This window comes from Marmota flaviventris, chromosome 10 (genome assembly GCF_047511675.1).
Source record: "Marmota flaviventris isolate mMarFla1 chromosome 10, mMarFla1.hap1, whole genome shotgun sequence".
NCBI classification, from domain to species: domain Eukaryota; kingdom Metazoa; phylum Chordata; class Mammalia; order Rodentia; family Sciuridae; genus Marmota; species Marmota flaviventris.
In genome coordinates, this window is record NC_092507.1 from 19,495,188 (window position 1) to 19,518,031 (window position 22,844).

The 22,844-nt window shown below is 47.0% G+C and overlaps 1 protein-coding gene and 1 non-coding gene across 6 annotated transcripts in view; one reads left to right on the plus strand and one right to left on the minus strand.

Moving 5' to 3' along the window:
* Positions 1-11,320, plus strand: part of Rps6ka1 (ribosomal protein S6 kinase A1) — a 41,445-nt gene extending 30,125 nt beyond the window's left edge. For all 5 annotated transcript variants that reach the window (XM_027937131.2, XM_027937132.2, XM_027937134.2 and 2 more), the window contains 5 exons: positions 8,357-8,518; positions 8,714-8,790; positions 8,990-9,107; positions 9,890-10,027; positions 10,385-11,320. In XM_027937131.2, coding sequence (XP_027792932.1) covers positions 8,357-8,518; positions 8,714-8,790; positions 8,990-9,107; positions 9,890-10,027; positions 10,385-10,507 — 618 coding nt within the window. In that variant the 3' untranslated portion in view covers positions 10,508-11,320. The remainder of the gene's footprint in view (positions 1-8,356; positions 8,519-8,713; positions 8,791-8,989; positions 9,108-9,889; positions 10,028-10,384) is intronic.
* An 8,574-nt stretch (positions 11,321-19,894) lies between these two features.
* LOC114094566 (small nucleolar RNA SNORA63) lies at positions 19,895-20,024 on the minus strand. Its single transcript, XR_003583073.1, has one exon. It is a non-coding gene; the product is annotated as a small nucleolar RNA SNORA63 (small nucleolar RNA).
* Positions 20,025-22,844: the final 2,820 nt, after the last annotated feature.

The window sequence follows — 22,844 nt, forward strand, 5'->3', positions numbered from 1 at the left end:
TGTAACCACCCGAGTGCTCGACACCCAAACTCAAGATTTGTCAAAACCAGCCCAGTGGAGCACACCTCCTAGCACTAGGGAGGCTGAGGCTGGGGGATCGCTGGAGTCCAGGGGTTCAAGACCAGCCTGGGCAACTAGCCCCAGTACTTAACATTTGCCACTTCTTTCTTTTCACCTCTCCCTCCCTCCTTTTCTCTTTTTCAGTGCAGGGCCTTGTACATTTTAGGCAAATTTCTACCACTGAGCCACCTCCCCAGCCCTCCTTTGTTTCTTTTTTGTTGCTGCTGAAGTATTTTTCTCAACTTTTTTGAGAAGAAAGATCAAATTTATAGAAAAGGTCAAAGAATAATATAATGAAATTCATTTTCCTCTAGATTTAGTGTATCTTTTTAAAAATTTTTTTATAGTTGTAAATGGACAAAATGCCTTTATTTGTTTAGGTTTTTGTTTTTTCTTTTTATATGGTGCTGAGGGTCGAACCCAGTGCCTCTACCACTGAGCAAGCGCACTACCACTGAGCCACAACCTTTAATTTATTTTTATTTATTTTTTTGTACCTGGGGTTAAATCCAAGGGCGCTTAACCACTGAGCCACGTCCTCAGCCCACCTTTTTCTTTAATTTTTTTTTTTTTAAGTTGTAGGTGGACACAATGCCTTTATTTAATTTATTTATTTTTATGTGGTGCTAAGGATCAAACCCAGGGCCTCACATCTGCTAAGCAAGTGCTCTACCACTGAGCTATAGCCCCGGCTCCCCCATCCCCTTTTTTATATTTTATTTAGAGACAGGGTCTCACTAAGTTGCTAAAGCTGGCTTTGAACTTGCAATCCTCCTACCTCAGCTTCCCTTAATATATGTATTTTGGAAAATGCATTTGAAAGGAAGTTACAGGCATTTTGACATTGACCTGCAAAGGCTTATAAAGTCTTGCTTTTGCTTGATACTGGAACATTGAACCCAGGGATACTGTATCACTGAGTTAAACCTCCAGCCCTATAAGCAAAGTCTTTTAAAGCATGTTTTAGACTTCACATCATCTTAGTCATATATCTGTAATTTTTTATACCTTTATTTAATTTATTTATTTTTATGTGGTTCTGAGAATCAAACTCAGTTAGGCAAGTGCTCTACCACTGAGCCACAACCCCAGCCCATATATCTGTAATTTTAAAAACAGTGGACATTATTTTTCAACCAACTAACAAAATTAGCAGTTAGTTGTTTTCATATAAATTCACAAAAACATTTTCCCTCCTGTTCTTTCAAAAATGTCTTTTCATGATTGGGTATTATAATTGAAATCCTGATCTCTTTTCATGATTGGATATTATTGAAATCATAATCCCTGCAAAGTCCACACATTTATTTCATTTAGTTGTTCTATCCAAGTCTTCTTCTTTTTTTAATATTTATTTTTTAATTTTAGGTGGACATAGTATCTTATTTTACATTTATATGGTGCTGAAGATCGAACCCAGTGCTTCATGCATGCTAGGCGAGCATTCCACCACTGAGCCACAACCCCATCCCAAAATTAAAGCACAGGGATTTTTTTTTTTTTTTTTTTTGTGATGCTGGGGATTGAACCCAGGGCCTTGTGCGTGCAAGTCTTCTTTTTAAACTGAAGTAAAATCTGCATGAGGTAGATGTTCTGTGAACAATTTGATGAGTTTTGTTAAATGTGTATACCCATGTCACCTGCATAGTAAAAACTCCCTTTTGTAAGCCACTTACTTGCTGAAGAGATCAGTTGTTCTGTAGAATGTCCCACATTCTGAATAAGTCTTTTACTTCCTGGTGGCATCATTTATGTTATTTCTCTATTGCTCATATTTCCTGTAAACTGCAAGTTCCTCTAAAGCCTTTTTTTTTTTTTTTTAATTGCTGGAGATTGAACCCAGGACTGTGTCACACATGCTGGTCCAGTGCTCTACCACTGAGCCACACCCCCAGCCCTTTTGAATTTTATTTTGAGACAGAGTCTTGCTAAGTTCCCCAGGTTGGCCTCAAACTTGGGATCTTCATGCCTCGGTCTCCTGAGTTTCTGGAATTACAGCCGTGCGCCACCATACCCAGCTTGCTCCAGAGTCTTATTTAGATGTAGCTTCAAATTTTGGTGGGATGGGAGAAGTTCAGAAAGCCGGGATCTGGGATCCCAGAGAATCATGTAGAATACTTAACTATTATGAATCATTGACCTTCAAGGAATTCCAACTGTGTTTATCTTGGCCAGATCATGTCTGTAGAGGACTAAGGAAAAGTCTAGAAAAGGGACCTATTGTGACCATGTTCGATCATTGGCACCTATTTCCATACATTGATTACTGGCAGGGGTGGGGGGGTGGGAATCGTGATATCATTGCAGGTGCACAGGGAAGGCTGTTCCTCCATTCAGACCTGGAGTCCAGATGCCATAGGACCTGAGTCGTGTTCAAGTGTTTATTCAAAACAAAAGAGTCATATGTCCCATTGGCACTTGTACACTAACTTCTCTTGTGCACAACTAAATATCTGCAGTTACCTAATAATACATTGGCCATTCTGCTACAAAACAATAATAACAGGATAGGGCAAAACAAAACAAAACAAAATCAGCAGGAGGCCACTCCATGAGGTGCAAGTGCTTTGAGCACATGACCTTGTGTTGCCCCCCATTATTCACGCCAGGTGATAACAGGCCTATCTCCTCATTGTAGAGAGCCTCACGTAATGGCTTCCTCCTTTCAGGGTTTTTGAATCAATTATTTCACTAGGGTGTACAAAAATGGTGCTGTCTGACTAAGTGTGATTGATTAGCAGGAACTCTTTTATAAAAAGGAACTTTACCTCATACTCAAAGCTTCAGTTTGGTTACCACATGTGCTTTTAATGGTCCTGTTTGAAGTGGCTTTGGTTTCTGAAATGGCCAATGCAAACAGACTAATGATCAAACATGTGAGATCAAAGAGTGAGTGTGTTTCCTTTTCCTGTTTTGTTGTCAAGTGAGTACTAGTTAAAGTTACCTCCAAGAGGGTTTAGGAGACAAAGCCATGGCAGTGAGTTACCAGTGGGTTGCCCGAAGCTCAGAGCAAGGAAGAGTTTTCTAGAGCAGGAGATGCCTCCAAAGGGAGTCCCTTCCACAAGGCAGGTTCCAAGTATGAGGAACCACTTGAAGGAAATTGTATCTTTCCCAAAGCTAGGAGTTGACTTTAGGAAACTGCAATGTGTCTGGCCCTCTCCAAATATCAGAGACAACTGATGAGGAAATGGGCAGCTGTTCTTTATTTTATTTGTTTATTTTTATGTGGTGCTGAGCATCGAAACCAGTGTCTCACCCATGCTAGGCAAGTGCTCTGCCACTGAGCTACAGCCCCAGCCCCTGGGCAGCTGTTCTTATTGAAATATTTGGAGGGCATTCTCTGGGTTGATTTGGCATCTGGAGTAGCTGTGGTCTATAAGATGGGAATCCAACAGAAACTGAGGGATGGGAAAAGGTGACTGGGGCTCCAGATCCTCTGGGATCCCTATGTGTGTGTGGCGGGGGTCACTGGAGATTGAACTCAGGGGTGCTTGACCAGTAAGCCACATCCCCAGTCCTTCTTTTTGTTTTTGAGACAGGGTTTTGCTAAGTTGCCCAGGCTGACCTTGAACTTGCAATTCTCCTGCCTCAGCCTCCGGAGTTGCTGGGATTGCAGGTGTGTGCTACTGTGCCCAGCAATGTTTTCCATCTTTTAAGTCGTCATTCTGATAAGTGTGGATGGTATCTCATTATGGCTCTAATTGACATTTCCCTGATGGCTGGTGAAGTTGATGCTTCTTCACATGCATATTGCCATTTGAATGCCCTCTTTCCTGAAATGGCTGATCCCATCTTCTGTCCATGTTTTAAAATTGGGTTGTCTGCTCCTTTCGTGTTATTTTATAGCCATTCTTTGTTTAATGTGTAAAGCCTATTAAAGTTCAGACTACTAGGCATGGTGGCACACGCCTGTAATCCTAGGAGCTCATGAGGCTGAGGCAGGAGGATGGCAAGTTCAAAGCCAGCTTCAGCAATTCAGAGAGCCCCTAAAGCAACTTAGAGAGACTCTGCCTCACAATAAAAAATAAAAATTGCTGGGGTTGTGGCTCAGTGGTTAAGCACCCCAAGGCTCAATCCCCAGTACGAGAGAGAGAGAGAGAGAGAGAGAGAGAGAGAGAGAAAAGTCCCCAGAGAGAGAGAGAGAGAGAGAAAGTCTCCAGACTCCATCTTGTCTGTTTCCATAAGGTCCCCATTATGCCAGGAACAGCCTTTGAGATGCAGATTCAATAGAGCCAACACCAGGCTTTGGCTCTGTCTTTTTTTTTTTTTTTTTTTTTTTTTTTTTTAGTTATAGATGGACATAATATCTTTATTTTGTTTATTTATTTTTAGGTGGTGCTGAGGATTGAACCCAGTGCCTTACAATGCAAGGCAGGCACTCTGCCACTGAGCCACAACCTCAGCCCCCTGGCTCTGTCTTTAACCAGATGATTCACACAGAACAATTTGTCAGGGGTGCCCGAATGCACATCTGCTGGGGATACTGATGGTGATAAAGGTGCTGGGGCTGTCGGGCACAGTGGCACACACCTGTGATCTTTGTGACTCAGGAGGCTGAGGCAGGAGGATTCCAAGTTTGAGGCTAGCCTTGGCAACTTAGTAAGACCCTATCCCAAAATTAAACTTTAAAAGGGCTGGGAAGGTAGCTCAGCGGTGGAGTGTCCCTGGGGCTGCTCTTGGCAGTTCACGCCACTTGCCACGTTCTATAGGCCAGGCAGGGTTCTGAGCACTTTGCATATTAAACTCACTTAATTGTTACAAAAAAGGAACTGATGAAGAATGTGTCATCGTGATCTTTACTTTACAAGTGAGAGGATTGAGGTTTAAGTAACTTGCCTGAAGCCTTACAGCTAATCTGAAGTCTGGGCTCTGAACTCATGAACAAGATTGGATGCTCTGGACAGCATGTCTTCTGATTTTGTTTTGTTTTGTTTTCCGTGCTAAGGATCAAACCCAGGGCCTCATGCATGCTAGACAGATGCTCTACTACTGAGCCTCATCTCTAGCCCTTACCCAGGGATTTGATTACTATTATCATCCCCATTTTACAGTTGAGAAAAGTGAGGGCTAGAGAGGTGGACCACACAGCTATGGAGGGCAAATCCAAGACTCACACTCCAGCCTGCCCGACTCCTTCCTGTGACTGCCAGAGGTCATGGCCCGTTGACCTCTGGTTGCATTTAACCTATAAAAATATTTTGTTTGGCCAGCACGATATGGGATGACTTTTGTTTGGGGTTGGTTTGGTAAGGTGTAGTGATTTGGCTGCTTTTAAAAAACCAGGCTCTACGGTGACTGTCGACTGGCACCAAGAGCAGTTGTCCCTTTAGACTGCTATGGTTCCTACTCAGCCTGGCCTCCCTCACAGTCACCCAGCCTGCTGTGACTTCCTGTACCGTGAGATGGGAGACCACATCATCTCCCTACTCCCCACCTGAGGGTCGGGTCGCAGAACCACCTGCAGGGCTTTTTCAAGCTGCCCCCCTGCCTCCCTGTTCTTCTCTTACCGCCATGAGACCTGGTGGAGTTTGTCATTTCTCTGTGTTGTTGGGGCAGGATAAGATCACAAACATCCATGTTCCTGTTTCCCAAAAGTGTTATCTGTGCTGCGCTCAATAGACCATGGAATTACAGTCAGACCTGGGTCTTGCCTCTGCCTCTTACTATACAAGCAAGGCCATTCTCATCCCAGAGCCTCAGTTCCCTCCTCTGTAAAATGGAGTGGTGGATAGCCCCAGTGACATCATGATGAGGAACCCTCTTAAACCAGGAATATCACCTGTACAGGTGTCCCAAGCATCCCTGGCCTCTCAAGCATGGCTGGGCACTCTGGGGAAGACAGCCTGCATTCTCTGGGGGCCTGCACTGTGGTGTCATGTGACCGTGTTGGAAGGAGAAAGTCCAAGGGCCTCCTCCAGTGCTTGGATGCAACTCACAGTGTATCACCGGGGCCAGCCATCTGTCTGGCCCTTTTCTTCTGGAGGCGGGCTGTGCTGGGCCACATCTGTTCTCCAGTCTGCCCTTCCCATGGGCACCTGCCAGAGTGCTTGGGGTTCAATTGGAACAATGAAGCCAACCAGTCTGCAGGACTCAACTAATGTCACCTGCAAGGTGACTGCATGTTTCAGAGGTGTGATTCCTTCATTCATTGCACAGAGCTCACTTAGCACTTGCTCTGTGCTGGTCCCTGGCTGGGTACTGCAAGGTGACTAGACATTCCACAGGCAGGCATGGTTAGGACTCCTGTGAACGGAGCCCGCGTGGCCTGAGCTCAGAGTGCCTGAGACAATGCCATGTGTGATGAGGCCAAGGCAGGCTGAGCCTCCCAGGGCAGTATCTTGCTGGTACTAGGGAGCCATTGAATGGTTTTGTTTTTTGGTATTGGGAATTGAACCCAGAGGCACTTAACCATGGAGCCAGATCCCCAGCTCTTTTATTTATTTATTCATTTATTTTTAAATTTTGAGATAGGGTCTTGCTAACTTGCTTGAGGCCTCTCTAAATTGCTGAGGCTAGCTTTGAACTTGCCTTCCTCCTGCCTCAGCCTCCTGAGTCACTGGGATTACAGGCGTTCGCCACCACACCAGGCCCATTGAAGGTTTCTGACATTCCCCAGGGAGTCCATTAGCTCATGGGAGGAGGAGCAGGAGGGTGAGAACATGATGTCTAGCATTTGGAATAGGTTGAGTTTGAGACTGTGAAACATCCAGCAGTTGCCTTCTGGTAGGAAACTGGATCTATGAGCCTGGACTCAGGAAAGTTCTGGGCCAGGGCTAGAGATCTGAGAATTGTAATTAAGTGGTAGAGGTTTGGCTATGAATACAACCATGCAGAGGGGGAGGAGCATGCAGAGTGGGGTGTTCGGGCCCCCTTGGGTTACAGAGGAGCACACGGGATCCAGGGGAAAGTCATTTGCTTATGGCCTCAGGGTAAGTGCTATCCAGTCATTCCTTCAACAGAGACGCATGGAGTACCTGCCCTGTACCAGGAGCTAGTGTGAGTGCTGGGATCAGTAGTGAGCTAAATGCTCATGGAGCTTACATTCCAGTGAGCAGACTCAGAAAATAAATGAAATATTATGTCCCATGGTGTTAAATGCTACTGTGTGACAAAAGCAGAGCAGAGTAAGAAGACTCAGGAATATTGGGTGGCCGGGAGCTGTTCTGTGGGGATGTTCAGGGGAAACCTTACTGATAAGAACAGAGACCTGAAGGGAAAAAGAGAATTAGCCAGGTAGATGGATGAGGGAAGAGTGTTCTAGAAAGAGGCAACTGCAGGTACAAAGGTCCTGAGGCAGGTGTGTGCTTGGCCTGTTGAAGAAGAGCAGAGAGACTGATGTGGCTGAAGCAGATACAGCAAGGGGGAGCCCGCAAAGAGTGCAAGAGACATGGGGGAGGGGCGGGGAGAGATCAGGGGGGCCATGTGGGCCATTATAAGGAGTTTTTCTTTTTTTTTTTTTTAATTGCGACATACCTGTGTGTGTGTTACTGAGGGTTGACCCTAGGGGTGCTCTACCACTGAGCTGCAACCCCAGCCCTTTTTATTTTATGAGACAGGGTCTCATTAAGTTGCCCAGGCTGACCTTGAACTTGCAATCCTTTTGCCTCAGCCTCCCAAGTCTCTGGGATTACAGGCCTGCACTACTGGGCCTAGCTAGTCATTTTTCCTTTCAAAACAACCCCCCAGGTTGGCCTTGAACTCCTGGGCTCAAGGGATCCTCCAAGCAGTCAGGACTATAGCATGCCACCACACCTAGCGAGGACTTAAAAGGGAAAGGCGTGGAGGGTTTTGAGCTGGGATGACACGATCTGACGTACGTTTAACAGCATCGCTGCGGCGTCTATGGTGAGACGCATTGTAGGGGGAAAGGCAGAAGCAGGGAGACCAGTTAGGAGGTGGCTGCCCTAATCCAAGGGGTAGGGGATGATGGTGGGGAACCAGAGCCCCGCCAGTTGAGGAGCTGAGAAATGACTGGGCTCTGGAAATATTCTAATGGCAGAGTCAACAGAGTTGACCTGTGGGTTTATTAAGGAATGTAAGAGGAAAAAGAAAAAGGACCCACGCAACAGGAAGGATGTGACTATGTGAGGAGCAGATTTGAGAGAACTACGGAGTTCAGTGTTGGGCAGGTTGAATTCCTGCCACCTTAGAGGGTGCTCCATTGAGATTTCAAGCAGGCAGTAGTAGCACCAGGAGAAGGGCTCCTGTGTGGTAGCCCTTTTCCTTCTTCCTGGATTCTAGATTTTTCCCTAGCAGCCTCCCCATATGGAGGCTGACCCCAGCCCTCTGCCCCTAGGTTGTGCACAGAGACCTCAAGCCCAGCAACATCCTGTACGTGGACGAGTCTGGGAACCCCGAGTGCCTGCGCATCTGTGACTTTGGCTTCGCCAAGCAGCTGCGGGCTGAGAATGGGCTCCTCATGACGCCTTGCTACACGGCCAACTTCGTGGCGCCCGAGGTGAGTGGGGACAGCAGGAGGCTTTGTGCCGCACCTAGAGGCCCACGCTGTCCAGGCCTACAGTGTCTATAGCTTTGACTCAGGGACCGAGGGCAGATCTAGCCACAGCGGGGACTCTTGTCCTATCTTTTGGGGAGTGTGTGGCCACTTCCTACTGCCCCTCGGACTGACCACCCTCCCCTGCCTTCCTGCCAGGTGCTGAAGCGCCAGGGCTACGATGAAGGCTGTGACATCTGGAGCCTGGGCATTCTGCTGTACACCATGCTGGCGGGGTGAGTGCCCCGGCCGGGCCCTCCCCACTCCTGTCCTGGGATCAGCCTGGGCTGGTGCTTGTCTCAGGGGAGATCAGCTCTGCCTGGGGACAGGCCCTGCCTACGGGAGCTGCACCTTGAAGCATGCAGTCTGAGCAGGAGGGGCAGCCTCCCGTCTCCAGGGCAGAGGCTGTACCCAGCTGTGTGGGCTTTTCTCCAGATACACTCCATTTGCCAACGGACCCAGTGACACCCCAGAGGAGATCCTGACCCGGATCGGCAGTGGGAAGTTTACCCTCAGTGGGGGAAACTGGAACACGGTTTCGGAGACAGCCAAGGTGAGTCTTTAAGCTCTTGGAGGAGGGGCAGGGTCCATCCCAGGGCTTTTCGCAGTTCAGGTGTCCTGTAGCCTTTCTCCCAAGAGGAAGCTTCCTAGGCAGACTGGCCCTTTTTTTGGGTAACTTGGTGACTGATCATTCATGGTCCTTTCCCTTGTGGGGGACAGAGGACTGCACAATCCCAGCCCCTCTCTTCTGGAAGCTCAGTGGAGGGGAGCTGTAGGGCTGCAGGCCTCCCCGGGGGTCCAGACACAGAGCAGAAGCAGAGCAACTGCCCATGGAGAGGACCTTCCCAAAGAGGGAAGAGTTTTCAGTATTGGTGACAGTTCCTATCACTGGGAGCCTCTGTGCGAACAGAGTTGAGCCCTTCATAAGCAGCACCACTTCCACCAGCCTGTGTGGCAGTGTTGTTGCCCCCATTTCTCAGAGGGGACATTGAGGCTCGGGGAGTTGAAGTGACTTGCCCAGGGCCCTCAGCTGATGAGAGGAAGAGCCAGGTTCTCACCGGAGTCTGCCCGGCCTCAGCCCTTAGGCTCTTGCCCCTTTCCACCATGGAAGGCAAGCGGGCTCCTGGAAGTGCACGGAGAGCAGAGGCCCCCAGAGGGGAACGCCCTGGCTGCGCCTGGGGAAGCCGTGGCTTGTGGAGAAAGGATCGCAGGGCAGGGGCAAGGGTTCAGGTGGGAGATGGTCAGTGCAATTGTCTTCCCCTTCCCCATCTGCGGGACACAGATGATTTCTCCCCTGCTGCCCCTCACACCTCCCCCTTGCCCCTGTGCCGCTAGGACCTGGTGTCCAAGATGCTGCATGTGGACCCCCACCAGCGTCTCACAGCCAAGCAGGTCCTGCAGCACCCATGGATCACCCAGAAAGACAAGCTTCCCCAGAGCCAGCTGTCCCACCAGGATCTGCAGCTTGTGAAGGTATGCCAACCCAGCCGCTGGCAGCCGCAGGGTGGCAGGTTACCCAGGCCAGGGTGTCATATGTGCAAGGACTTGGGGTAGTGGAACCAGGAGATCCCATGTCTGTGCCCAGGACCAGGAGGTGGGACAGAGGAAATGAGACAGTCCTGTTTTCAGGGGCTCTAGTCTTCTGGCGGACACAACTACCAACCTCTGAAGCCTCCATTCTGATGGAGGAGGCAGGAGCAATGACCATGAAGGACCACCAAGGCTGGAAATAGTGGGCTGTGGGGCTCTGGGAGGGGCTGGCCTGACCTGGGGCAGTGTCCCTCCCCTGCTCACCTCCTCACTGACCATCTGACTTACCTCCTCTCCCAGGGAGCCATGGCAGCCACGTACTCTGCGCTCAACAGCTCCAAGCCCACCCCCCAGCTAAAGCCGATCGAGTCATCTATCCTGGCCCAGCGGCGGGTGAGGAAGCTGCCATCCACCACTCTGTGAGGGGCCTGGCGCCCAGGCCGCAGGGCAGTGCTAGCTTGATGGAGGCAGCATCCTTCCCAGAGGGAGCAGCCTGAGTCACGGGGCCAGAGCAAGTTGGAGCCTCGAGGGGTCCGGGAAGCAGCCAGCCCAGATCACCCCCGGTGAGGGTGTGAGAAGTGCCTTCTCCTTCCCCAGGACGGACTCTTCCGGCTTAGGCTCTGCTGGTGGAAATCAGTTCACTGTACAAACTCTGACCTTTTTTAAGGAAAATAATGGCGTCAACCCCCGTGGAGTTTTACAAGATCCATTTGCCTTTCTGGGAGCAGAAATAGCCAGTGCAACCCCAGAAGGGACACTGCGTCATGCTGGGGCTCTCTGAGGCTGAGACTCCTGGAGCAGCTTCGGGGTCCTACCCTGGGGGCCCCACAATCGGTTATCTGGAGCCATTGGCAGATCCCCCACGGCAGCCTGGCATCGCCTTGCAGAGCCACCGACTGTTAAGCAGAACTCCCTCTCTCCCCAGCCAGCTCCTCCTCCAGCCTCTTCTGCCAGGGGTATAGAACCACTTTCGGCTAGAGCTGCTGGCTCCAGGCTCCAGGCACCAGCATCCGCATCAGCCCACCCATGGGCCCCTGCGTTCAGGTTGGGCCGCCCCAGGGAGAGGACGTGGAGAGCACTTTTTGGCAGATTTCTATTGAGTCTGCTACTGGACAGAGGTCACGGAGGCCAGGGGTGCAGGCCACAGGGGCAGGGGCTTTTTTCATTTCTTCCTCAGCTGGTAACTCAGGGTTCATCTGTCCATGGCCTTTCTAATAAACTTACAATCAGATCGAAGCACGCTCTTCTCCACTTCTCATCTCTGAATTTGCCCTCTCTCTGCTATGGGTTGTCAAGGGCTTTGGCAGGGACAAGAAATGGGCCAGGGCCTGGTACGATGGTCCACACCTATAATCCCAGCATCTCCGAGGCTGAGGCAGGATGATCATAAGTGTAAAAATATTTACCACCAGTGACGGGTGTCAGATTCTGTGCTTGGGCCTTACATGCACATTCCATTTACTCTTTTTTTTTTTTTTTAATACCTTTATTTTTTTAATTTTATTTTTATGTGGTGCTGAAGATCAAACCCAGTGCCTCATGTGTGCTAGGCAAGTGCTTTACCATGGAGCTACAACCCCAGCCCCCATATCCCATTTAATCTTACCAAACCTATGAATTAGATGTTACTATGCTATTATCTGTATTTTATAGATGGGCAAATGAGCTCAGAGAGGGGAATGATATTTCCTCATGCAATAAATATTTTCTGAGCACCTGTTATGGCCCTGCTGCAGATGCTGGTGAGCCAGGAGAGAATAAGTCTTAGATCTAAGTAGGGGACGGGGACAGTTTGCAAACCTAGGTCAGCCACTCAGAAGACATGTGGAGAGTTAAACTGGATGAGACTGGGTCAGGGAAGGCCACTCTGGGAAAGTGACCCAGAAACAGATCTGAATGAAGAGCAGGAGGCAGAGTTAGGACAGAGGCCCCAAGAGGGAAACAGGCAGGGTATGCTCAGTGTCTCAAGAGGAGCTGATGTAGCTGTGACCTCAGAGCCAGGAGTTTGCACAAGATGAGGTTGGGACGTGGAGGCAGGGAGAAATGCAAGCTATTAAAAGAATTTAGGGACTGGGAGTGTAGTTCAGTGGTAGAGCCCTTGCTTAGTAGGTATGAGGCCCTGGCTTCCGTCCCTAGCACTGGGCATGGGATACACACACACACACATTTTTAGCTCATGGTTCTAGAGGCTTAGAAAGTCCAAGAGCCTGGCCCTAGCACCTGGTGAGGGCTGCTTGCTGTATCACATGGCAGAGGGCATCACGCAGCAAGACTGGGCAAGAGCATTAGGTTGGGCCTTTCTTCCACTTCTTATAAAGCCACTAATGTCATATTGGTTTCCTGCCCTCATGACCTCATCTCATCCTAGTTACCTCTCAAACTGCCCACCTCCAAATATCATTAGCATATGAAAGGGGGGCACTCAAACTACAGCACCAGATGTCCCCAAGTTCCAGAGTCACTATTCCCTTTAATGCCCAAATAACAATCCCTCAGCTCCTGCCCACAAAATACCCACCTACTAAGCCGGTGCTCACCTTGTGGAGCGCCAAGTGCTGTATTTCATGACAACCTCATGTGAACAAGATACGGTCAATCCTATTTCACACGCAGGAAGAAATTTGAGGCTTGGAGATTAACTTGCCCAGGGACACAGCAACATGGCAGAAGAGAACTCACATTGGAGGTCTGAGATCTGAGAGTCACCGTTCAGGGGTGCAACCCTACCTCTCTGCTTGTGAGACTGCCCAAGACCTACTTGTGTGTTCCACAGAGCTGTCTGTTTACCACCCTACCCTCAGCCAACCAGGTGGTCATAAATTTCCTATACAATTGGGGGTCTGGTCTCAATTACAGAATCCCAATGGCTCCAGAGGCTGAGGCAGGTGGATCTCAAGTTTGAAGCCAGCCTCAGAAACTTAGCAAGGCACTAAGCAACTTAGCAAGATCCTATCTCAAAACATGAAAAAGGGCTGGGGTGTGGCTCAAGTGGTAGCGCGCTTGCCTGGCATGCGTGCGGCCTGGGTTCGATCCTCAGCACCACATACAAAGATGTCGTGTCCGCCGATAACTAAAAAATAAATATTAAAATTCTAAAAAAAAAAAAAATAAATAAAAAAGGCTGGGATGTGGTTCTGCGATTAAGTGCCCCTGGGTTCAATCCCCAGAACAAAAATAAGAAGAAGAAAGTCCCAGCCAGGTGCAGTGGTACAAGCCTGTAATCCTAGCAACTTGGGAGGCTGAGGCAGGAGGATCCTGAGTTCAAAGTGAGCCTCAGCAACTTAGTGAGGCTCTGTCTCTAAATAAAATATTTTTAAAAGGGCTGGGAATGTAGCTCAGTGGTTAAGCACCCCTGGGTTCAATCCTCATTACAAAAAAAAAAGTTCTAATTCCAGTTGGGTGTGGTGGCACACACCTATAACCAGAGACTCTGGATCCTGAGGCAGGAGGATCTCAAGTTTGAGGCCAACCTGAGCAACTTAAGGAGACCCTGTCTCAAAATATTTGGATATAGTTCAGTGGTACACGCCTGTCATCCCGACTACTTGGGAGAATCTGAAGCTGCTAACAATGGAAAACAAGCTGGGAGATTTGGGGAGTTTCCTACAGTCTCAAAAAGTAGAGTTCCCCATCAGCTGGACTGCACATCAGGGAACTAATGGCATGTCAAGGGCTTGGAGGGGATTCCTCTTCCCACAGGGGGGCGTTTGAGGGGCTGACATAATTCCCTGTGGGCCAGCGACTCGGATTCCCAATCGTCCACACAGACAGCAGCGTCCCTGGGTGTTTCTTGCATTTTACTCTCTTGTCTTCATGTTTTGCAGGATGATTTTGGAGACAGGTACCCTCAGAAAAAAGGCTGGTTTCCTATGTAGGTTATATAAGCAAACATTTAGCAATAGGGTTGACACATGGATTTAATTCTCTCACTCAGCCTGTAATTTAAGACCACCGAATAACGTACCAGACTGTGACTTGTTTAATGGCTGTCATAGGCACAATGGGTTAAATTCCTGTTTACGCTGGGCAGAGCACAGATGTCATCCCTAATATTCAAAGCAATCTCATGAGGTAGGTATTATCATTTCCATTTTACAACAAGGAAACTGAAGCTGAGGGACGAACGAGCCACAGTCCCCAAGGAAGTGGCTGAGCCCAGGTCTATCTGGCTCCGAACTCATACATGTCCCACTATCCAACCCTGCTGCACAGGATAAATTTCATCTCACAGTGACTCATAAAAATCTCATATTCAGAAGGGCCTTAAAGGCCCAGACCCAACCTCCGCCCACTACAGAAATCCTCCATAAATGGTTATCCAGTTTCTGTTTGAATCCTGCCAGCAACGGAGACTCCACCACATCACAAGGCAGCCCCCGCATGGTTGGAAACTTCCTCACTTTGAATGAGGTCTGAGCAGCTTCCGTCTGTTGGGGGGTGTGGGGGTTCCCAGTAACTCCTGGGCACTCAAGGGAGAAATGACTCATTAGCAAGAGGGAAATCTCTGTGTGTCCCACCCCCAGAGACGGTAGCCTCTAGTGGCAGGCAAAAGAGGTGGCAATGAGCCTGTCCAAGCAGAGAAACCCCAAGAGGTGAGTGCAAGAACCTGTGGTCCATCACCCCGGGACATCTGCAGAGGCGCCCCTCACCCCATGTCCTCCTGCCTCTGCCCCCACCCAGCTCATCTGCGAAGGCAGCAGCAGGTGGCCACGGAGGGTAGTGGGCTCGGAGTCAGTGGGACCTGCCATCCCTCGCTGCTCTGACATTTCCTAAGTGTCCCACAGAGCTACTGCAGGCCCTGATGGAGAGCCTGGGTGACAAGCCAACAGCAGCAGGAAGTGGGAAGACCCCAGAGCGGTGGCTGAGAGCAGATGTGGGGTCAGTTGTACCTTTTTTTCTTGAAGTCTGAGTATCCTGGCCTACAGTGCAGCTTTGGGCACTTGCCTGCAGACCTGGGCAAGCCATTTAACCCCTCTGCCTCAATTTCCCCACCTTTAAAGTGGGACTTAGGAGTAGTGCCTACTTCTTGGTGCAGGTGAAACGATGTGAGCATGAGAAGCTCATCGCTTGGGACCTAGTACATACTTCACCCCTGGCTGCACCCACCTCCCTCAGCACAGACTCCATCCTCCCAGCTCTCACAGCCTGGAGAGACCCAGCTTAACCGGCATCCTCCTCCAAGGAGAAGAGGGAGCTTCTCATAAAGTCTGTCTCTTTCCCCCTCCTGCCCCCCGAACCTCTCTCTGAGTTATAGCTCATACTTGTGATTCAGTCTGAGACTTCTTTTTTTAGGTAATTTCTTCTGTTTCTCTTCCCTCCAGGGCTGTGGGCTGATTGAGAAATGGAGGGTGGATGACACATGCCTGACCTGGGCACCAGGACTGAAGCTGGGGCGGGCCTGAGTCACCCATTCATTTGTAGAATCTCAGGAGGGCTGGCCTGGGGCCACGTCACTCCTCTTGCCATCATGGAGCTTTACAGTTCTAGGCCCTTGGCATGGGCTTCACGGAGCATCTGACGGGGTGAGAGTCTCAGCTCAGGAGGGAGTAGGGGGTTGGGTGAGGAGGCACAACAAGGTCAGACGCCAATGTCAGCCGTCACGGCTATGTGTTCCGGGCAAGTCATCTGACCTCTCGAAGCCTCATTATGCCTCATCTGCAAACCATCTTCAGAAGGCTGCGGAGGGGCTTAAAAAAGAATTAATCAGCCAGACATGGTGACGCACAACTGTTATCCCAGTTACTTGGGAAACTGAGGCAAAAGGATCACAAGTTCAAGACCAGCCCAAGGCAACTTAGGAAGACCCCTGTCTGCAAGGGACTGGGGATGTTGTACAATGGTAGAGTACCCCTTGTTCCGTCAATAGTGCCAAAGAACAAGCCAACTAACTAGAAATTATTATTTCCATTCATATATGGGAAAATGGAATAGCAGACAATATAAATCAAATGAAGGTCAAAGAATTTAAAGCCTTAAATCAATAGTTTATTGGATGCCAAGCACCATAATAAATGTTTTGCCAGTATCAGGGGTGTGAAAGTTTTGATTGTACTCATTTTCCTTAAGAGGTTAAATTATCTACTCAAGTTTGCTCTGTTAGAAAATGGGAGAGCTGATACCAGCGTTGCACCTGGCATGAAAATTCATGCTTACATCTTATTTTTATTTTTTAAAATATGTTTTTTGGGGGCTGGGGATGTGGCTCAAGCAGTAGTGCTCTTGCCTGGCATGTGTGTGGCCCAGGTTCGATCCTCAGCACCACATACAAACAAAGATGTTGTGTCTGCTGAAAACTAAAAAAATAAATAAAGGTTTTAAAAAAATATGTTTTTGGCTATAAATAGACACAATACCTTTATTTATTTGTATTTATGTGGTACTGAGGATCGAAACCAGTGCCTCACACATGCTAGGCGATCGCTCCACCAACAGCCCTACATCTTATTTTTAGAGTATGATCTGAGGCAAACCACTAAAGAGCTGTGAGCGTTAGTTTTGTTTGTTCTTTAGCATTAAGTTTTTTAACAAGATGAGGATAATCACATTATTTCCCCATATTCTTTTGGTGTTTTCTTTTCTTCTTCTTCTTCTTTTGATACGGGGATTGAATCCAGGAGCATTTTATCCCTGAACTACATCCACAGCCCCTCCCCTTTTTAAAAATATGTTGTTTTTTGTAGATGGACAAAATACCTTTACTTTATTTAAATGTGGTGCTGAGGATCGAACCCAAGGCCTCACATGTGCGGGGCAAGCACTCGACCACTGAGCCACAACCCAGTCCCCATCCACAGCTATTTTTGTATTTAATTTTGTGACAGGGTCTTGCTGAGGTGTCCAGGCTGGCCTCAGATTTGCCATTCTCCTGCCTCAAACTCACAAGGCACTGGTGTTATGGCCACCAGGCCTGGCCTGTGGTAGCGTTTGTTTGTTTTGTGGTTGGAGATGGAACCCAAGGCCTTATGTGTGGTAGGCAAGCCCTCTACCACTGAGCTGGATTCCCAGCTCCAGATTGGGTTTTGTTTGTTTTTTGGTACCTGGGATTGAACCCAGGGGTGTTCAACCACTGAGCCACATCCCCAGCACTTTATATTTTTTTATTTTGAAATAGGGTCTAGCTAAATTGTTTGTGGCCTCACTAAATTGCTAAGTCTGGCCTTGAACTTGTGATCCTCCTGCCTCAGCCTGGGATTACAGGCGTGCACCACCATGCCTAGGCCCCAGATTGTTTTAAAGATATGAAAGTAATCTGTAAACCTTTAAAGCACTTTGCACATGTATTATTTAACAAAAAAAAAAAAAAAAAAAAACACCTCATCACCAATTATGTGCAAAGCAATAAGTCCGGGGAGGACACATAGAATAATAATTTCTTAAGTGGTTTTAGAGGCAAGGTTAAATATAAATACAAATAAGGAACACAGGTAGAAAGGAATCCCAACCTCATAACTGGATGGGGCTCTGGAATCATTCAGATCCAGATTTCTAAACCTTGGCTCTACCACCCTCTAGCTATGTGACTTTGAGCAGACTAACCAACTTTTCTGAACCTCACTCTTTTTCTCTATCCATGCCTGCTTTGAAGGGGTGGTGTGGAGGATTTGTTGAGTTAATAAAGTAAAGTGCCTAGCATCATTTGGAGCACAAAGCAGATGTTCAGACAATGGTAATTATTTCACTATTAAGCGCTGTGAGCCCTTCTGACTGTGTACCCTCTGAGTCAGTTTCCTCTCCTTCCTGGGCACTCACCTGGACTTCCATGTTCCTTTGTTGACAGATGTGGCCATGTGGGTGAGCCATAGCCAACAGGGTGTGAGCAGTTATAATTTGTCCACAAAATCCTCCCAAGCAGAATTTCCAATGCTTTCTCCCTTCCTCCTTTGACAAATGTGATCCCTTTAAAAGTCACAGTGACCAGGCATGGTGGCCCATGGCGGTAATCCCAGTGGCTGGGCTCGGGAGGCTGAAGCAGTAGGATCATGAGTTCAAAGCCAGCCTCAGCAATGGTGAGGCGCTAAGCGACTCAGGGAGACCCTGTCTCTAAATAAAATACAAAATAGGGTTGGGGATGTCGCTCAGTGGTTGAGCGCCCCTGGGTTCAATCTCAGGTACCAAAACCAAAACAAAACAAAACAAAAAAATCATGTTGGAGTAGGCAGAGTAGAGGAAGGAGTTGAATTGGTACTTAGAAGAAAGCCACTTGTCAGAGACATATGAAAGTGCCAGCTGCTGCACATCCTCACCAACATTTGGTGTTATAGTCTATCTAAACCATAGCTAGCCTGGTGGATGTGTGCAGATATCTCGTTGTGGTTTTTAATTTGCATTCCCCAATGACAAATAAAGTTGAGCATCCTTTCATATCCTGATCGATTGTTCGTATATCTTTGGAGAAGAATCTGTACACATTTCTTCTTTTTCTGGTGGTACTGGGGATTGGACCCAGGGACATTCTACCACTGAACTACACCCCCAGCCCTTTTTGTTATTTTTACTCTGAGACAGGGTGGTATAAATTGTTCAGACTGGCCTCAAATTTGCAATCTTCCTGTCTCAGCCTCCCATGTTGCTGGGAATACAGACCTGTGCCACCATAGTTCACTCTTTTGCCATTTTTTTTTTTTTTTTAACCACTGAAGTACATGACTAGTCCCTTCTTTTTTTTTTTTTTTTTTTACTTTGAGACAGGTTCTTGTTAACTTGCTGAAGCTCATCTCAAATTTGTGATTATTTTGTTTCAGCCTCCAGAGTTGCTGGGATTACAGGTGTGCACTATTGTGCCCAGTCCTACATTTGTTGTTGTTTTAATATTTTTAGCTGTATATGAATGCAATACCTTTATTTATTTACTAATTAAATGCTTTATTGAATAAATACAATACCAAACAAAATACATTCAAATGCTTTCTTAAAAAAATAGTTTTAAAGCCTTTCTATTCAGGCTAATGATAAACACAATAAAGGCAGATATGCTAGTTTAACATAATTGGCTGATTTTATACAGGACTTATATGTTTTAGTCCACAAGTATATGATTAAATGATAGCAAACATCTATACAACCATTTCTACAGAACTAGGAAATAAATTTCTAGAAATCTAGAAATGTTTTACAGACCTCATCTCTTATGCCCACCCCAACAGTCTAACCTTAAAGGGGATAAAGCCAGTGACTTTCCTCACAAGAGCTCACAACTAATGTCACTTTGCTATCAAAATCTATATTTCTGATCCGTTATGAGCATTTTTGAGACAAGATTCAAATATTCCCAAAGAAGCATAATGCACGTTGTAATGGCCTATTCAGCAACAGCAGCACTGAATTCAAATATATCTCATCCCAGGAATTAAATAAGGTCAGCCACTGTACTATTGTAGAAAGACTCCGTGTCACAAAGAATCCTCTTGTCTTCTTCAGTAACAAAGTTTGTAGCCACACCTTTCCTCCTAAATTGACCCCCTCTGCCAATTTGGCTCTTTATTCAAACAGTGTGCTGTTTTGCTTATGATTCTGTCTCCTAAGTTACATCAACACCATTTCTGAGCACCATCTCATCACCAACTGCTGCCAGCGACTCCTGTGAATATAGTTTTCACGATTGGTGGGTAGATCATAGTTTATAAGCAAAGACACTTGTTGGACATTAATCCCACAAGCCAACAAGTCAGTAGTGATCAGAATTCAGCTTGACCCCGATTGGAATTCCCTCATGATAACATCTCTCTCTTTCTGGTCCATGTCACCATGCTGCAAAGGAAAAAAATCTTAATTCAAGAATCACCAGTCAGGTCAACATTTAATTTTATGAACGTGTATGAGACCAAGCATCCTTGGCTCTATAGGGTATAGCAGACAGGTACAGGTAAGAAACAACATTATTTTGAGCAGGGGAAATGACAACACAGCATTTACCAGCTGTATTGTAGTCTGAATCCTGATTATACCTTTATTTATTTTTATGTGGTGCTGAGGATCAAACCCAGTTCCATGTGCTTGGCAAATGCTCTACCACTGAGCTAAAACCCAGACCTCCTGCATTGGAAGGGGCTGAGTATGGTTTCTCAGTTGTTTCTGTAAATATCCTTGCAAAAATGATAATGGTATTTCTAGAAGTCACTACAAGAGAGAAAGGGAATTGAATCTTGTGGCTTGTGAGGACAATTCAATAACATTTCTGATCTAATAACAATATTGATACTGAAGCAACCAGCCCCTCTCGGCCTGTCACATCCAGGTCTTGTAAGAGTGGCTCAATGCCAGCGTCTGATTGTTCTGAGTCTTTGTGGTTGCACACTACGGTGAACATGTGAACAAAAGGACTTAGCCTTCTGGAGCATAAACCAATTTATAAGTAGCAATAGCAATAAAATAATAATAATAATCAGCCTTTATTAGTGCACAGGTTGAGTCAGGCACGATTCTAAGTGATTTTCACTAACCTATCCTACGTGATAGGTATTATTTCCCCACTTTATTATTTTTATTTATTTATTTATGTTTTTATTTCCCCACTTTAAAGGTAAGAAAACTGAGGTCTAGAGGTGAGGAAACTTGCCAAAGATCACACAGTTGTAGAGTGATTTATGGTTAATCTAAGGGAACCTCTTAGGAGGAGAAAAGAGAGAGGGGCTAATGACATTTTTATCTCTTACCTACTTTTGCCACTCAATCTAAAAGTTGTAGAAAGTGGCAAATGAATCCACCAGATAAGTAGATAAACACCAAAAATCAGAGTTCCCCCAAATGATTTTACCTTAGTCTGCCTCTCTTGCAGTGTTCACAAAGAGAAAGACATTGAATTTAGCGTTCAAGAGGTATTGAGAATGTGTGAAAAAGACACACCTTAGGGCTGGGGTTGTGGCTTGGTGGCAGAGTGCTTGCCTCGCTTAAGTGAGGCACTGGGTTCCATCCTCAGCACCACATAAAAATAAATAAACAAAATAAAATATTGTGTCCATGAAAAAAAAAAAAGACACATCTTAGAATAAAAAAGAGTAGGTTTAAACTGTTAATCCTTATAATAGCTGTGTGACCCAGGAGGAGTTTTTTGTTTATTTCTGTTTTTGGTACCAGGGATTAAACCCAGGGGTGCTCTATCACAAGGTCTCAGTGATTTGCTGAGGCTGGCTTAGAGCTTGCAGTCCTCCTGTCCGCCCAGTCACTGGGATGACAGGCATAAGTCTCCATGCCTGGTGACCCAAGAGAAATTACCCAGATTCCTGAGTCTAAATTCATTCAGGTGGGAGGATTGCGAGTTCAAAAACAGTCTCAGCAACTTAGCGAGGCTCTGAACTATTTAGCAAAACCCTGTATCAAAATAAAAAAAATAAAGAGGGCTGGAGATGTGGCTCAGTGGTTAAGCAACCCTGGGTTCAGTTTCTGGTACCAAAAATTAATTAATTGATTAACTAATTAATTAAAACATTCAGGTGTACAAACATTAAATTATGTACTTTTTTCACAGAGTTTGTGAGATGTAAGAAAGCTAGCTTTTGTAAAGCACCTCGATTCTGGCATACAATAAGGAGTAAAGGCATGCCAGCCGGATACCTGGGGATCTCAGAAGCAAACGTGGCGGAGTCCCAGGTGAGATTTATTATTAAGCACATTCTCCAAAGAGAAGCCAGTAAGAGACCAGGGGAAGCAGGACCGGGAAGGGGGAGCAAACAAGGGAAGATGCAGTTTCAGGCAAAGACCCAGAGAAGGTAGTTTAATCCATAGAGGAATTTAATCCCTCAGGGAACTCAGGAGTGTAAATTCTATCCAGAAGCAAATATGCTGCTGAGCTTTCAAACTCCCGCATCTAATCAGCCATTTGACAGACACTAGGAAAAGGAAGGATCAAAGCCATTTCAGTAACTTGAGGACTCTCTTCCTCAGAAGAGTCTCTGGGAGCTGATTTTTAGAAGCAAAAGCAAGCCACAGCCCAGGAGGAGGCAGGAGGGACTGGTAAGAGATCTGAGAGGATCTGGGGCAACAGGATCTGCTACAGTGTTGGCAGTTTTTCTCCTCTGGGAAAAGTGGCACAAAGGAGGATGTGACCTGTTCTACCAAGAGGCAGAGAGGGGAAGTAACAAGAGGAGCTGGCATCTAAGCTGAGTCCCAAAAGATGGGTAGGGGTTTGTCAGGCAGTTGTTGCCAAGAAAAGCATTCCTGGCAGAGGGAACAGTACAAGTGAAACAAAGGGGGTGGGGTGTGAGATAAAGACGGGAGCAGGGACGCACTCCTGTAATCCCAGTTACTCAGGAGGCTGAGGCAGGAGGAGCACGGGTTGGAGCCCAGCCTGGGCAACTTAGCAAGACTCTGTCTCAAAATTAAAAATTAAAAAGGGCTGGGGATGCCACTCCGTGGTAGAGCACCCCTAGGCTCAATCCCTAGGACAGCAAGCAAAACAAAACACAAAACAAAGGAGTCTGAAATAGTCTGACGCATCAAGGGATTAAAATCCCATACAGAGGCATTGGATGGCAGGACTAGGCTCTTGAACTTAATCTTATAAGGCAGTGGAAGCCATGGAAGGATTCTGAGCTGGGGAAGGCTTAACCAAGCTTGCATCACAGAATGATTACTGACTGGCAATGCCCTGGAGGGAGCAAGACCAGACAGATGAACTCAGAGACAATTTGGGTGGTAGATAATCAAGAGGTCCAGGGAGGGTTGGGGGTATACCTCAGTGGTACAGTGCACTGAACATGGGAGGGGCCCTGAGTTCAAGCCCCAACACTGGAAGAAAAAAAGAGATAGGGAAAGAAAAACATAG